Source organism: Nestor notabilis, unplaced genomic scaffold, assembly GCF_000696875.1.
Source record: "Nestor notabilis isolate BGI_N333 unplaced genomic scaffold, ASM69687v1 scaffold1509, whole genome shotgun sequence".
Lineage (NCBI taxonomy): Eukaryota > Metazoa > Chordata > Aves > Psittaciformes > Psittacidae > Nestor > Nestor notabilis.
Genome location: NW_009943905.1, coordinates 71249 through 86492, shown reverse-complemented (window position 1 = coordinate 86492; position 15244 = coordinate 71249). Strand labels below are relative to the sequence as shown.

At 38.9% G+C, this 15244-nt stretch overlaps 1 protein-coding gene across 1 annotated transcript in view; it reads right to left on the bottom strand.

Moving 5' to 3' along the window:
* LOC104411671 (triple functional domain protein-like) overlaps positions 1–15244 on the bottom strand; it is a gene marked incomplete at its 5' end in the record, with an annotated part of 141820 nt that overhangs the window by 56524 nt on the left and 70052 nt on the right. The window contains 1 exon segment of the mRNA XM_010022152.1: positions 8283–8526. Coding sequence (XP_010020454.1) covers positions 8283–8526 — 244 coding nt within the window.

Sequence of the window (15244 nt, the reverse complement as noted above, 5' to 3'; positions counted from 1 at the left end):
CACCTGTTTTAGAATCATAGAATCAATTAGGTTGGAAAAGACTTTTAAGATCAAGTCCAACCATTACCCCAGCACTGCCAAGACCACCACTAAACCGTATCACTGAGGGCCTCATCTACATGGTTTTTGAACACTTCCAGGGATGGTGATTCCACCACTTCCCTGGGAAGCCTGTTCCAATGCCTGATCACCATCTCTGTGAATATATTTTTCTCAGTGAATATGCCCTCAAAATAGTAGCAAAGCATTGCATTATGAAGCAGTTATTTGAAACCAAAAGTGAGGTATCTAGTGCATCTGTCAAAAAGCTTCTAGTAAAGTTGTATTAAAAGTGATGCAACATTTCTAGTTTAGCATGTATAACAGAGACTAATATCTTACAATATGATTGCAAGACAAATGAAATTAAGTCAATGGGACATGCACTTTCAGCAACTGTCTCATAAAAACTGAACTGGAGGAAGTCAGTGGAATGCTAAATCCTGCTACTTCCATCTGCAGGCAGTGATGATGACAGATGATGTTATGTAATGTGATGATGTCCTGAAAGGTGCACAAGAACATTGGCTCTAGCCTGCTCCTCAGCAATTTTCTCCTCCTCACGAAACACGAAATACATAAATACTCCTCCCCATACCAAGAACATAAGCTGCAGCAGCAGAAGTGCCAGAAAACTAGAGAGTTGGAAAAAGAACAGAAGGCCTTATGGACACTGTCAATATTACACAGTTCTGCGACAGAAGGAAAACGCACTGGGTAAAATTACCTGGATAGTCCTTGGAAATGAACAGCCACCCCAGCTGCAGAAAAAAAATACACCACGGCCAAAATTGCCACGGGCAAGGCAGTTACCACATAGGTATGACAACTTCACGTCTCTAGGAGTTCTCTCCTGTCCAAATAGGTGTCCCTAGCTCTACTCTTCCTGTCCGTCACCACACTGCCAAGCTACTTACTCACTGAAATAGAAGAGAAATTCTTTGGGTGGCTCTTAGATGCCGTTTGGAGTACCAGCTCTGAAGATTTACTTAATCCAAAGCAAAATACGGGTAATAAAGACACCCTCAACAAGTCGTTCTCAACACTGAAGCAACTTCTACAACAGTTTGTTGCACCTGAAGAGGGACGGTTAAGGAAAATAAACACCACTCCAGAATGTTTTTCTTCAGTTGAAACATGCAAGCAACATTTGCAGGATATGATTTTAGTTCATACTCTGTTCTACCTCAATGCCTTGGTTAGAAAAAGGAAGTGCTGTCAGAGAAAGGCTAATTGCAAGCAAAATAACAACACTCTTGGGAAATCTAAAGCCATCAGAATTGCTGGTTTATATCCATCTTCTACCTCCCAAAGATCAGCTGTGCAAATACATCTGTTCTGAAGCAGATACTTTTTACACAGTGATTTCCGTTCCAACTACAATATACAAGAGAAATATATTTGGCAGCTGTCTGGGACCAGAAGTACATTAAAGCCGGTATTATAAAATTTATTTCTTATTGTCAGCTATAATACTGAGCTCTCAAGCTGGGCAAAAAGCTTTCACTGCCTATGTACAAAAATTCCAGAAACAAATGAACCACATACTTATGCCCACAAATAGAGTCAGCATGCGAAATACAGACATACCTGACAGGTCTTCCTGGGCTAGGTTATGATAGAAGGTAGGTTTACGCATAAATCAATCCTATAAAACACATGTAAACTTGGCTTAGACAGAACTCTTCTAGAAATTCAAATGGTGAGATTCATTGAACCTCCTTATCTTGTTTAGAACTGCACAATGCCAAGGAAGCAATTCATATAGACTTCACTGTTTATTCAAGGCTAAATTAGAATTTGGCTATTAACTCTTACCATCTGATGTAGTTTGGCTATAAAGCTCAATGCAAAGATTATGATCTAACGGACCACAGTCAATTGCTGACATTTTATTTAAGTTTACTTATGCTCAAACCACGTTTTTAACTGCAAACTCAAGCAAAACCTCAAGGTGGAAAAGTCAGGGTAGAGAATTCTTGGTTTACTTTATACTGCAGCTATTTTATTTACCTGGACTGAAACATGAGAACATGTTTGAAAAACAGCACACACATCCCCACTAAATTCAACCTATCTTTGCTGCTACTAGCAATTATTTTTGCCAAAATATTTGTGATTACATGGAAATTTATGATTTATTAGGCTTTCAAAACAACTGATAATGGTGAAGTTGAACTTTAGCTATTAAAACGAGCGCACCTCTGTTCAAGCTCAACTCTGCCTGATAAGTAAAGCTGAACAGACACTGCAGCATGTCTTTTACAGTTTTTTGCTAATTTAAAAGAGCAGAGTGTGAAATCCAACTGACTGCTCGGCTTTGCCTCCCATGAGCTCCTCAAAGCTTTCCCAAATCAACTGGTTATCTGGAGGGCAGCCTGTTATTTGGAAATTTTATGAGGAGGTAATTGATTCATCAAAAACCAGAATTTTTAGATAAATATTTAACATCTTGTATGACTACAACATATTCCTCAATATTACCTTCTGCATGTGACTGCGTCCAGCTGTGCTGCAGAAGCAGACCCCTTTCTGTATGGTGCCCTGGAAACTACAGTCTCCACCTTTTGCCACGTGGCCCCAAAGCAACAAGGAAAAGCAAGTATCCTACCTACTCATTGTTAGGAGTTACTTTCCCTGATGGCCTGGACTATAACTCATTTCCTGCAGCTGCAAATGCTGTCAGACGGTCCCACAGGCACTTTGGCTCTGAGCCATGGGTGGGGATCCTTTTTCCTTACACATTGCCTATGCTTCACTTGCTTTCAATCTTGAAACAGCAAATCCTTCCCTTCTGTTTGTAAAAAAACAACTGCTGCCCAACTCAATCTTCCATTACAAACAGGGAGCCCTTCTTCAATTATTCAAAGTGGATTTCCATTTTACTTGATCAAATTCAGCTGCTGTTGCTATCTAGAGCTTCCTCTTCCTACATAACAGTATTTGGGCTTAACATGGAAACACGCAATTTCTCAATCATAACTTCCAAAGCTCTCCATCATACACAAGACATTTTACCTTTGCTCTCCCCCGCTTCCCTCTACATCAAAAACAATATTCTGAATAGAAGATCTCCAGTTCTGCAAGAACAAGCTTACTTAATGTAACAAATTCATGACTCTGTTGTATCCCATTCTGTGGCCTCAACTATAAAATATCTGTCTTTTCTGAAGAAAGATCTCTAGATCACCCCTGCAATTTCTCTTTTTCTTAATTCCTGAATAGAAGGTCAAGAAGAGCTCTGACACCTATGATACCTGCCCTACACCACTCCTTCCCATCTTGCAGGTGCAAAGAAGGGCCTACTATACAGCTCTTTAAACAAATTTGTCAGCCTTTGTCTTGGAAAGTGTCAGCCATTCAATCCTCCTTATTACAGGAGATTCTTTGAGAGATACTACAGTTGGGAGAAAAAAAAAAATACTGCTGAAATAACATTTTTCCGTCTATGGCACCAGTCAGGACAGTATCCTGAGAGGGAAATCAAAAGCCAGTATTCAGTATTGAAGTGGTGTGTCGTATGTCACCATGTTAGTAAGACATCACTTACATTTCAGATCTGAATAAACCTATACAAGATAACTGGATTATAAGAATGTATAAAACAAGCAGACATAGAATTATAGAATAGTTTAGGTTGGAAGACTTTCAAGATTGAGTCCAACTGTTAACCCAGCACTGCCAAGTCCATCCCTAAACCATGTTCGTATGCACCACAACTACACATCATCTAAGTACCTCCAGGGATGGTGATTCCACTCCTTCCCTAGGCAGCCTGTTCCAGTGCTTGACAACCCTTTCAGTGAAGACATGCTTTTCTCATATCCAGTCTAAACTTTCCCTGGTTCAACTTGAGGCTGTTTCATCTTGTCCTGTCACTTGTTGGTTGGGAGACCAACCTACAACCTCCTTTCAGGTAGTTGTAGAGCAATAAGGTCCCCCCTAAGCCTTTTCTTCTGCAGACTAAACACCCCCAGTTTCCTCAGCTCTAGGCCCTTCCCCAGCATTGCTGCCATTGCACTTCATAAAATTTTAACAATTTTAATTATTCAATTAGAACAATGGTAAACCAAAGTTCTCAGTGCAAAGTTTTGAACCAGACAGATTGTAACATGAATTATTAGCTAGATGTGGTCCCAAAAACCTCATAAGTAAAGGCTTATTGAGGTCTTTGTAGCTCTCCAAATAGTAGCATCTACAGAAAGGATACGATGGACTACCATAAATTCTTCAGACTTCAGAAATACTCATAAAGTCAGATAAGACAGCGAACTTAGGAATTAAACAAGCAAGATATTCACAATTTAAAATACCTGCCAATTTTTCTGAGCTTACAAGTTTTATTTCATTATACTGAATCCTCTCCTCCACCCTATATTTACCCAAAGCTCTGTGGCTGTGTAAATGCCCTGCAATCAAAGGAAAGAGAACTGCACATAGCAAAAGGATGTACCACAGAATGAAAAGAAACCCTTGTTAAAAGAGGGAAAAGCACCAAAAAACCCAACAGGAACATTCTTTCTCCCCCACACCCAATAACATGTGGGGAATCATTGCCAAAAAAAATTGTTGCCTTATGTATTACTTGTGAAAAACATGTTCTTCCAAAGCTAGTAATTTATTTTTTGTAGAGTGCACCAACTGTTATTCAACCTCCTCACTGCCCACTTGTTTGTCTTTTTTTCCCTGTTATAAAAGAGATTCAGACTTTTTTAAATGTACTCATCTGTAAACTGCACATCAAATTGATTAAATGACCCAAATAATGTACAAAAATAGATCTGATATCCAGCAGAGCAAGCAAGAGGTCTGGAACTTGAAATCAGCCCTTCCCCTAAATGATTATCCACTAGTCAATATCTTTATTCTGTGTAATGCTTTCCCCATCCTCTTAACAAAATATTTGTCACCTTAAGTACAACAAAATTTTAGAGATTGAAAATATTGTAAATGATACCTTTTTTTTTAACCACTGATACTGGTTAGATATTTAAAGTAATTCACATTCTTAGAGGACAAGTAACACACTTGTAGGCAAGTGATGAGGGTCATTTTCTGTGGTTGTCTTCTAACATTAGAATAAAATGACATTACCTTTCGTGGTTGACAGACAATATGTGGCCAGACAAAAAATGACCAAGATGACCTGTCAGAACTAGGCTTCACTGAACATACTTTCTGCTTTAATAATCTTACATGTTACCCTACTTTGGATGATAATTTCAGATTAAAAGCATTAAATATCACCCAACATTTCTGTACTCAGTGATGAGATGTGGTTTTATACAACTTAAGAACCAGCTATAGATTAGAAGAGGTCTGATTTCAAACCTTGAACCTCACATCTGATACGCCGTGGCTTTGCAACTTGTACTGACAAAACAGAAAATAGTATTGACAAACACTGTCGAAAAGATCAAATGTGTAGAGTTCGCATATGCTAAAAGGAGTGCAAAACTCTTTGCTTCACCAAGCCATTTGCATAGGCTAAGCACTCAGCATCCAAGCAGCCACCCCCACCACTTCTGATGGTGATCACCTCCCTTTTTCCTTTGGAATTACATAAAGCCTCTCTCCCTGAGCCTCTCACAACAGCTTGAGATGTCAAATATGTAGATATTCCAGACTTGTGTCTACTGCATGTGGTTTAGCCCATGAACTATACAGAATTAGTCACAGCTGATGCTCACACTGTGAGCCTGACATATAACATACATTTTCAGACCTAAAAACTATAGAGGGCAATATCCTAATTCGTCAAATAATTAAAAAACTCTGGAAGTTTTACTGAATTATGGCCAAAAAAGAAAGAAAAAAAAAATGTATTTAAAAGATGAGTTGCAGGATCAAGCACTAGAAATCTAGGAAATACAACAGTTAAAAATTGTCCACTCAAGTACGTGGCCTGCCTTAAATTATGTAAGTCATTCACTTCTTCTTTGTTATGGAGGTTGTGTTTTGTTTTGTTTTTAGGAATTCATACCTCAATCAATGTCCACAATGAACAATTCTGAGACGATCTAGTTATTTTTCCATTCTTCTGATTAGCGTATTCCCCAATGCCTTACAGATCTTTAACCAAATGCAGCACTTGAGAATGAATAATTGCTTTTGTGGGATTGTCTGAGGTACTTTTCACTATGGGGGGAAAAATAAATCAGAGCACTCCACTAATTTTACTTAATTTTTATAATCCCTCTGTGAAATGAACATTATTGACCTTATTCAAGCAATAGAAAGTTGACGTAAAGACTGAAGTCAAATGTCTCCAGCGGTTTCAAGTACCCAGTCTAAAGTTCTTCAGGTTTTTTTTTCCCCTTCCATCCCCCCTGGATCATTTAACATTATATAATAGTCTGCATGTTCAAGACAGTTCACAGTGACTTCAGTCACAGGCACGGAAACTTTACAAATCAAACATTCAGCTCCTAAAAGCCTGACACCCAGTAATGTAGGACTAAACTATTAGCAGCTGCTTCTTATCAGCTGGGGTTTAGACAGCACGCCATAACATCCCACAGGAAGCCTGTGGCAGAGGCAGGGACAGAAGTCACTACTGAGGCTGCATTCAACCCTGCAAATCATGCTCATTCTAGCAATGGCCTTTTCAGTCTCCATGACTAATGTAATTAATTAATGCTCTTTATTTCAAAGCAACATGTCAAAGAGAAACAAAGTAACTTTACAATGCTCTGCCCCATTTTTCACAAAAACACACTAATGGAAAAAAAGCAATACAGGTTTTGTCCCCTGGTTTGATTAATAAAAGTAACCTCTCAAAGACCATACCAGTTCTGTCTCTCCTTTAGGAGTCTGACAGCCTGAAAGTTCTTCGTATAACATATATTATCCAGTACAATCTGCCTCTCCTAATAAAATTCTCTGCATTCAAAGGTGAAGTCCCATAGCTCCAAAGGAAATTGGATTTATCAATTCTGTGTTGTTAAAAAAAAATAATTCCTCTTGACATTTCCATGATTTCACCCCTAGTCAAAGGAAGAAATGTTTCAATGATACCCAACGACATTTTCCAATTTTATCATCAGAACTGCAAACTTTTGCTAACCAAATTGTTATAGGACACAAGAGGATGAAAAAGTGTTCCGATTATACAGCTCAATCTTTCAGACTCCCCCCCCAGCCACCCTGCATTCAGGAAGTTCCTGCTGTGCATACTGCTAATGTAAGAAACACAACCACTCTCCTCTTTTAGCCAAGCATATTTATACAGTGTCTAAAAAAAATGGGGAAAGCTGTAATGTGATAGCTGGGATGGACCAAATAACTGAAAAAATTGTGGTTGTATTTATGAAAAACTCTCCAAAACCAGTAGTTTGAGTTTTGGAGACCAAGTTTTCCCAAATAGCGCTTTCCTGCTAATCTTGTTATCTGTAACAACAAACTTTCTGAAATGCATCTTTTCCCCTTAATGTGTGATGAAACACCTTCTCATGAACTGTTTTTCTGGTGTTTCTTTTTAATTCATATTGCTTTCTGTTCACAGGCTGTGAAGTCAAGTAGCTTCAAGTGAAGCAAGGAAGCATTTCCTCTAATAACAAACTATGCTCTGAGCCTGGAGAGTTTGTGAAGCCAGAGGACTACAGTGCACCAAAACCTTAAAAACTTTCAAAAAATTATCAGATTTTTTTTTGCACCCTTCAGGGGCACATTCTTCCACACATCTGAAAAAACAAAGTAAGATTTCAGAGCTGCTCTGGGAAAAAGGGATGTGTGTGGCAGTGCTACTCTGGAAAACTCAGTTAAGTAAAACACAAAAGCCCAAATAGCCAATTCCTGTGCCAGGGCAAACGGATGTGTGTATTTCCCATTTGTATCTCTGAGCCTGAAGTTGTCATGATTTCTTACTGCAGGGTTTCTCAGGAGCCACTGATAACGCATGCTGGAGATTTTCTTCCCTCCCCTCTTTTAGCACACGACAGGTATAGATTTTCCTATCACTGCAACTTGATCTAACATTATATGTAACTCTCTTCACCAAGACATAATTTGCTTATATCTCTTCCCCATCTTCAGCCGTATTTTCACTTAACACTAGGAATTGCCAACTGCTTAGTTTGGAATAGACAGTGTGGCTGCAAGTAGCTAAAGGCATTGTGTTTTATCGAATTAAAACCTAGAAACCAAAACAGTGCAAGAACACAGAAGTTCCCATCTGCACGGTATTCCCCATTACCCCAAACTTGTGTTGCTGACTACTAGACTTCATTTCCATCATTTCTTACCTTTGTGGTTAAAAATCCCCTCCATCTCCATACTACTGCGAGAGTGAGCGATGCAGAGGGACCCGCAGGGGACCAGGCCTTCTGCAGCTGGGGACCGATCCGTGGTTCGAACCAGACACCAGTCGGGCTTGTCATGGGGCCTCTCCAGGACCTCCACTGTCTGCCCACGGCGGATTGTCAGCTCATTACTGTTGCAGGCGGTGAAGTCGTGGATTACCACCGTCAGCTCGCACCCACCAGACAACTGTGAGGGGAAAAACAAGGGGGAGAAGCCAGATGAATGCTTGTTATCAAACCATCCGTCACACGCTGTTACCTATTTAGGATGCCTGGCAGGAGTTGTATTTTGGACGAGACAGCAAGCTCCTGGGACCTTCCACATCAAGAAGAGATCAGTTCAATATCAGGCAGTTCTGGCATTTTAGAACAGATTTCCAGCTCTGCTTGTCTCTGCCTATGTTCAAAGCACGCCGGTTGTGGAAGTGCTGGGCGGAGGATTTAAGCGGTTTTTCTTGCTAGACTGCTCCTTACCCTGAAAGCTGAAGTAGTAGTTGCTTCAGAATATATTTTATGGGTGATAATAGGCACCAAAAGCCCAATATTACTAAACACAGTCACTCATGAGCTTTGTTACCTTGAGAATTCAAGGCAGAAAGAGGAACCTTTCTTGAATGAGCTTACTGCCCACCCCACTCACAGTTTATGCATGCAGGTCACAAAATCATGAAGGACACACCGTACAAAATCAGAATGAGGTTCTTCATATCAGATTCCCAAATACTTAACTATTTGCTAGAAAATCCACACAGGCTCACAACTTCCACATTTTTACTGATTCTCCAAATGAAAACACAGAAACTTGAATTCAAAGCATGCAAACTCAGGGTTTTTCCTCCCCCTCTTCGAAACACTTCATTAGAATTACTTTGCCTAAGCTTCAGCTTCCTTCTTTGATTGTTTCATCTGCTTTGACATGAAATGAAAATTATTATCAGAACCTTGCGAAGTTCCCAAGATTGCTCAGTGCCAGAGCACCCATCCAACTTAAGCAAACAGCCTGGGAATTCTTTCTCCTTCCGTACAGCAATGGTGTTCCAGGCTGCTTCAGCTTTTTGTGTGTAAATATTTCTATAGCTCAGGCTGCTTCAGTGCAACATTCATATCAGATGTCACCTAGTATGCAACTTCTATGAATTCAGTCATTTTGGACCAAGCCAGTAAACTCCAATTTAGCAAGGTAATCCTGCAATGCTCGACACAGACAAAGGAGGACAAATACACTGCGAGAGTTCCAACTACAGCAAATATAAAAGCATGTGCTACACCAAGATACTGAATGGTTCCTGCCATGTTATTTTTGACTATTACATTTAGTTTCTTATATTGCTGCCAGCTACATCCCATGAGTGTTAGGAAAAGGAGATAAGAGACTGCATTGTTACTTATTTATTGGTTTTCATTACAAGCCTGGAACTGAAGCACCAGATAGAAACTTTTCTAGGATAACACTATTCGTTATCAACCAAGAATTTTAAAGCAAATGCCAAAACCAGCAAAACCCCAGTAAGACTCAAAGGCTAATTCCAAACTTCTCTTCCTCAAGCCTGCAACAAACGACAGGACATAACTCATAGCAGATGGTCTGCAGTAACTCCAGAGCTTTCCCATGGTATCTGCCTGCTAATCTTACTGGCTACCCTTGCCTGTGTGTGCATTCAATGAAGAAAAATTTTCTTGGGGGAATGCAAGGGCCAAGAAAGGCAGAAAACAGTCATACATCTACTGTTCAAGGAAGATAAATCAGGGGCACTCAGGTCCAGCCTAAATATTAATCACATTGCTCCTATTACATATCTCCAAACAGCCCAGTACCCAAATTACAGGGGAGTATTTGAAAATCTTCAAAACATGCTACTTTCTCCCTTATTAAAAAATTTCCTGTTCCCTTACACTCTTTTCCCATATTATATTAGTTTTTAGTCCATGCAAAACTATGCCAAAGGGGAAAAAGTAAAGAGCCTTCCCTTGTTTTCTGGTATTGATTTATGTTACAGCTTTCTTCAGACACTCGGAAACAATTGAAACCATCTGTATGCCTGATGGGGACTAACAAAAAAGCTGATGAAGTATGACTTCACAAGGTGCCCAATGCAGACCAAATTTTTCCCTGGAGAGTCTGTATGCCAATCAGCACAAGCACCAAGACTGTTTAACCATGACACAAGTTGATACTTTCCAGCAACTGCATGTAGTCTTTGTACTTTCTCCTAAATACCTACAGGACCATAGCTTTGGTGCTCTGCTTGTTTTTCTGACCCTTCACTTCCTACAAAGAGAGATTAAAACATACTTTGTGACCAGGGCAATGGCTGCATGTTTTTGGCTTTAATATAGATATTCTTTCTTCGCCTTCCCCTAATAAAAATATTCTCAGATTTTACGTTCACTGAGTATTTTATATAGTATTAATCTAAAGGAAAAAGCAAACAAAGGCTTTAACTGGCTGTGTCAGAAGCTATTAAAGTACAAAAAAATCCTAGTCTTTCAGGCTGTGTGGGAATCAGATATCCTAGCTGGTCAGAATTCCACTGAAATTCAATATTCAATCACACTTCAGTATAGTGTGTAAGACACTTCCTGCATGCAATTGTTAGTTACACACCATCCTCAAACATGGACTACTGCTGCTACATGCAACTTGGTGTGTGATTTCTCTGCTCCTGCCTTACACACTGAAAATGATGATGTTCTCTACCCAACACACATCTATGTCTTTATGATCTGAACAAAAAAGCATTTACCAATTTTCCCCTCCTTTGGGATAACCACCCTTCTTTCTCCTTGCAACAGCAATGGTTAGGAAGTGCTGCTTTCCTCTTTGTTTCATTGCTCGTTTTCTCTCCATAACACACTTTCTGAACACAGTTTCATCTTTCACACTGATTAAATGCAGTTGGACAGCAAGGAGTGTCTGTGATTAAGCGCATTGCTCAACAGCTGTTGTTGGACAGCTTTGGCAAGGCTCTCTAGGCTAGCTGGAGGGAAGAGCAAAAGGCGCAGCAGAACTGGGAGACTGATTTGCACTGAAGAGAAAAGAATTTCAAACCATTTAAATCCAAATTTAGGCTGAACAAGGGCTTTATATACTTTATCCATCCTTCTCAAGAAACCCTTTATGTAAACTGAATTAATCATGCACGATAAAAATAAATGAGGCTATGTCTGAAACATGGAAACTGCAGAGACAGAGACAAGATGAGAAACAAAAGCCAGACAGAAATAGAATGGCAGATTAAAAAAGGTGCAAGGTTTAATTAAACAGCTTATCATGGGACACAGTGCCTTGCTGTTACTAAATAAATGTTAACCATCTATGTTCATCTCTCTTGGGTCTTTTAATTACTGTCGCTTGTAGAGAGAGAAGATAAAACCGTAACACGCTTACTGGCTGAATGGATTCTTAGTGTAGGTTTTCTGAAGTCAGAGACACCACAGCAAGAGTTCATCTGTTACCAGTATCTAGGAACATTGCCACTGACAATAGTTTTGCCATGTAGAACAGCCTTTACATCAGGCCATATAGCCTCCTTTCAGGACTGCAAATTAAATTTACTGTCCCATGGCTATTTTACATTAAGGAGAAGGGAAAGGAAAGAGAGTAACTAATAAGATTTCTCAATTATTTCAAGTATGAAAATCTTTAATCCCCTTTTAAAATGGAAACAAGTGCACTGTGGGAGAAAAGAAATGGGAGACACACAAAAGTGCTGTCTCAAAGTGTATCTTGCTTTGACAAGGTAGCCGCCCAAACTTGGTTTCTGACTCTGAAAAGAGGCGTTAACTCAGAGCAATGTCTGGTTTTTTACTAGCATTTCTTTCTACTGATGGGAACCTTTTCTCTTCAGCTGGCACAACTAAATACTCGGTTGTCTCCTGCTGCTTCAGTCCTTTTTCCATTTTCCAGAGCACTACACACAAGCTTAAAGAAGCATGAGAACGAAATACAACTTCACATAGACAGCAGTACAAAATGTTACCAGCTGGGCCCAAAAGACAATTTCTTAAAAATAATATATTGCTCCACTGACCACCCACAGCAGCTATCATGATTTCTACTACTTAGGGTAACAACATATAACAGCTCTTCTTCTAAAAGTCTCTCATCTTTTCAGCTACCAAAATAGAAGTTTAGATTGTTTCACATTTCTACCAGCTCACTTACTACAAGCACGTAAAAAAAAAAAATTAAAAAAAAAAAAAAAAAAAAAAAAAAAATCTATCTGGCCTATATTGTGTCCTTCAGTCTCTCCATTTCCTATGCATTGGATCAAGTTAAAAAGAAAATGTTAAAATCAGAGCAAGCTCTGAAGTTAGGAACTGTTGAAAGGCGGAAAGAAAGGGCCAAGTGTAATCTGTTTTATTTGTTAGCCACCTAAAATGCTCGCTATGCAGTTATAGAAGGTGAATGGAAGGAATGCTGTGAAAGGTGATGGGCAAAATATTTATTGAGAAGGGTACAATAAGAGCATCTAAGAAACTGAGATGTTTTGACAGACTAGAAATTTCTCTCGCAGAAAATTTTCTATTTCACTCTCTACTCCAGTATACCTTACAATACTTCAGGATGGGTCAGTGCTACGGATGTATTTAGCGTGCCTTACAACATGAAGACACAACCCGTGATAGCAAAAATAGGCTGGAAAGGGATCTTAAGTTACCTAGTCCACTTCCTTCTCTTCGACTAGAGCATGATCAACTACATGTGACCCATGATTAACATTTACTCAAGCTGCTCTCAAAGATCTCCAGCTATAGAGATTCCCCAGCCTTCACAATTGCTCTGCTAAAGGATTTCACATTTTCATATCCATCAAAAAAAAAAAATTGCAATCTTTTAATAAAGAGGAAAGCTTTCATCTCATCCCATCCACTGAAAGACTGTTTAGTAACTGTGTATTGCTCTTTTACGCACTTGAAGGCCTGCCTTTTTTTTTTTTTTAAATCTTTAGTCCCAACTCTTTATCTTGCCTTGGAAGTTGTGTTTGGTAGATGTCTAATCGGTCTTTTTTTTTTTTTGGAGGGAATTTTTTTTTTTGGGGGGAATTTTTTTTTTTTGGGGGGGGGGTCTGTTCCTTCTTCTTTCCACTGGAACTCTTGCAATGGACCACTACTTTGCTGAAATTCTGTACTCAAAACTGGATGCAGTATCTAACAGAGGCTGAGTTTCGGCATTTGATACTTTCAATACTTACTGCTGTCTTGCTAATTAAAATACTTTCGGAACACTCATTTAGAGAAAAGTCTAATGGACGTATCAAATCAAAGGAAGGTTGAAACAACAGGAACTAACGAAATTTTGGTGGATTATATTAAAATACTAATGCTTAGAATTCTCTACTGTCAAAATACTGGCACTAGAAACAAGCCAGTGTTATTAGAGGGTGGATGTGCCACTTGCCAAGTTACTACTTTTCTAATATACGGATTTAGAAGGAAAACAGAAATGTGAAATACAGAATCACTTAGGTAGGAAAAGGCCTTTAAGATTGAGTCCAATCATTAGCATTCTACTATTTTACTTTTTAAAAAAACTAAAAGAAACCCAGTATTGAGTTTATCAGGATCAGAAATTTTATAGTAATATTTTTCATTAAGCTATAATCTTTCCTACTTGAGGAATCCTACATCATCTTTGGTGCCCCTGCTCATGGCAGGGGGGGTGGAACTAGATGATCTTAAGGTCCTTTCCAGCCCTAACTATTCTATGATTCTATGACTTTGCATCCTGCAGCTCAGCATCCTACTTCTGCAAGCCAATACCCCCTCACCCTCCTGGAATTGCATCACATTTAAAATAATAAACAGCTTGTGAGCCTCTATATCTTCTAGATTGTCTTTTCAAAAGCTGTTCAATACTTTTACTGTTTTCAATACTAGTTAACTATTTCCACCTATTCATATAAGCTCAAACATGTTCCTATTAAATTGCATGGTATTTTGCCAACTAATTTCTCCCATTTGCCAAGATGATTCTGAATTCTAATCCCACCTTCCAATATAATTTTCAGGTGACACAAAGCTGGGAAGGATGTCAGCTTCATAAACATATGGTCTATTGCATCATCCCAGTCATTTCTGAAAAGCAACACGTACAGTGTAGCTGAGAGTAAGAAGTTACAATTATAACCCAAAAAGCCAGGGTGGGGAAGAAAAAAGCTAATTGTGAAGCTATTCTCTGATGTTAGATTAGATGTCAATTATGTCAGAAAATAGGATGCAAGAAGCTCATCTGAACAATACTCAACCACTTATCGCCAAGGCTAAGGATTTTTAGCTTTCATGGTGTATATCTGAGGATGTGAGAAAGAGCTGCAGATATTGAGTTGCAGATACAGGATTTCACTCTTGATTTCCTCCTTGTATAACAGCTTAGTACTACTAACCAAAACATTTATTTTAAAAGATTCAACTGTCTGAGAAAATAAAAGAATGGGTTTACTTGGCTGTTGATTATTATGACATGTTTGGTATTTGTTGTCTTTTCTCAATCACAATAGTGGATATACGTGAACAGAAAAATGTCCAGCCACAGCATAATAAGTAACAAAGCACTAAACATTTTTACCACTTTATTAATGCTGTTTTAAACTACTTGATATTTTTTGTCTTTTTCCAATTTTGAATCCCAGCTCAGTTTACAATATGGTCCATATTCAACCAAGAGTTCCACTGCTCCATCTGGCTAACTACATCAACAGCACATAAAATCCATAAAGCTGTTTTACTCTATAAGACATCCATACATACTTCAAGCTTTTAGGCTGAGAAAACAGTCCATTTCCAAATAGACTGCAGCTAATGAACTTTCAACACAAAGCGAGAAAGTACTTCAGCAAGAATGCTAAAATATCTCACAGATTTTACTGGCCTTCTGCCTGTCACTGTTCCTTATTAATTTTTAA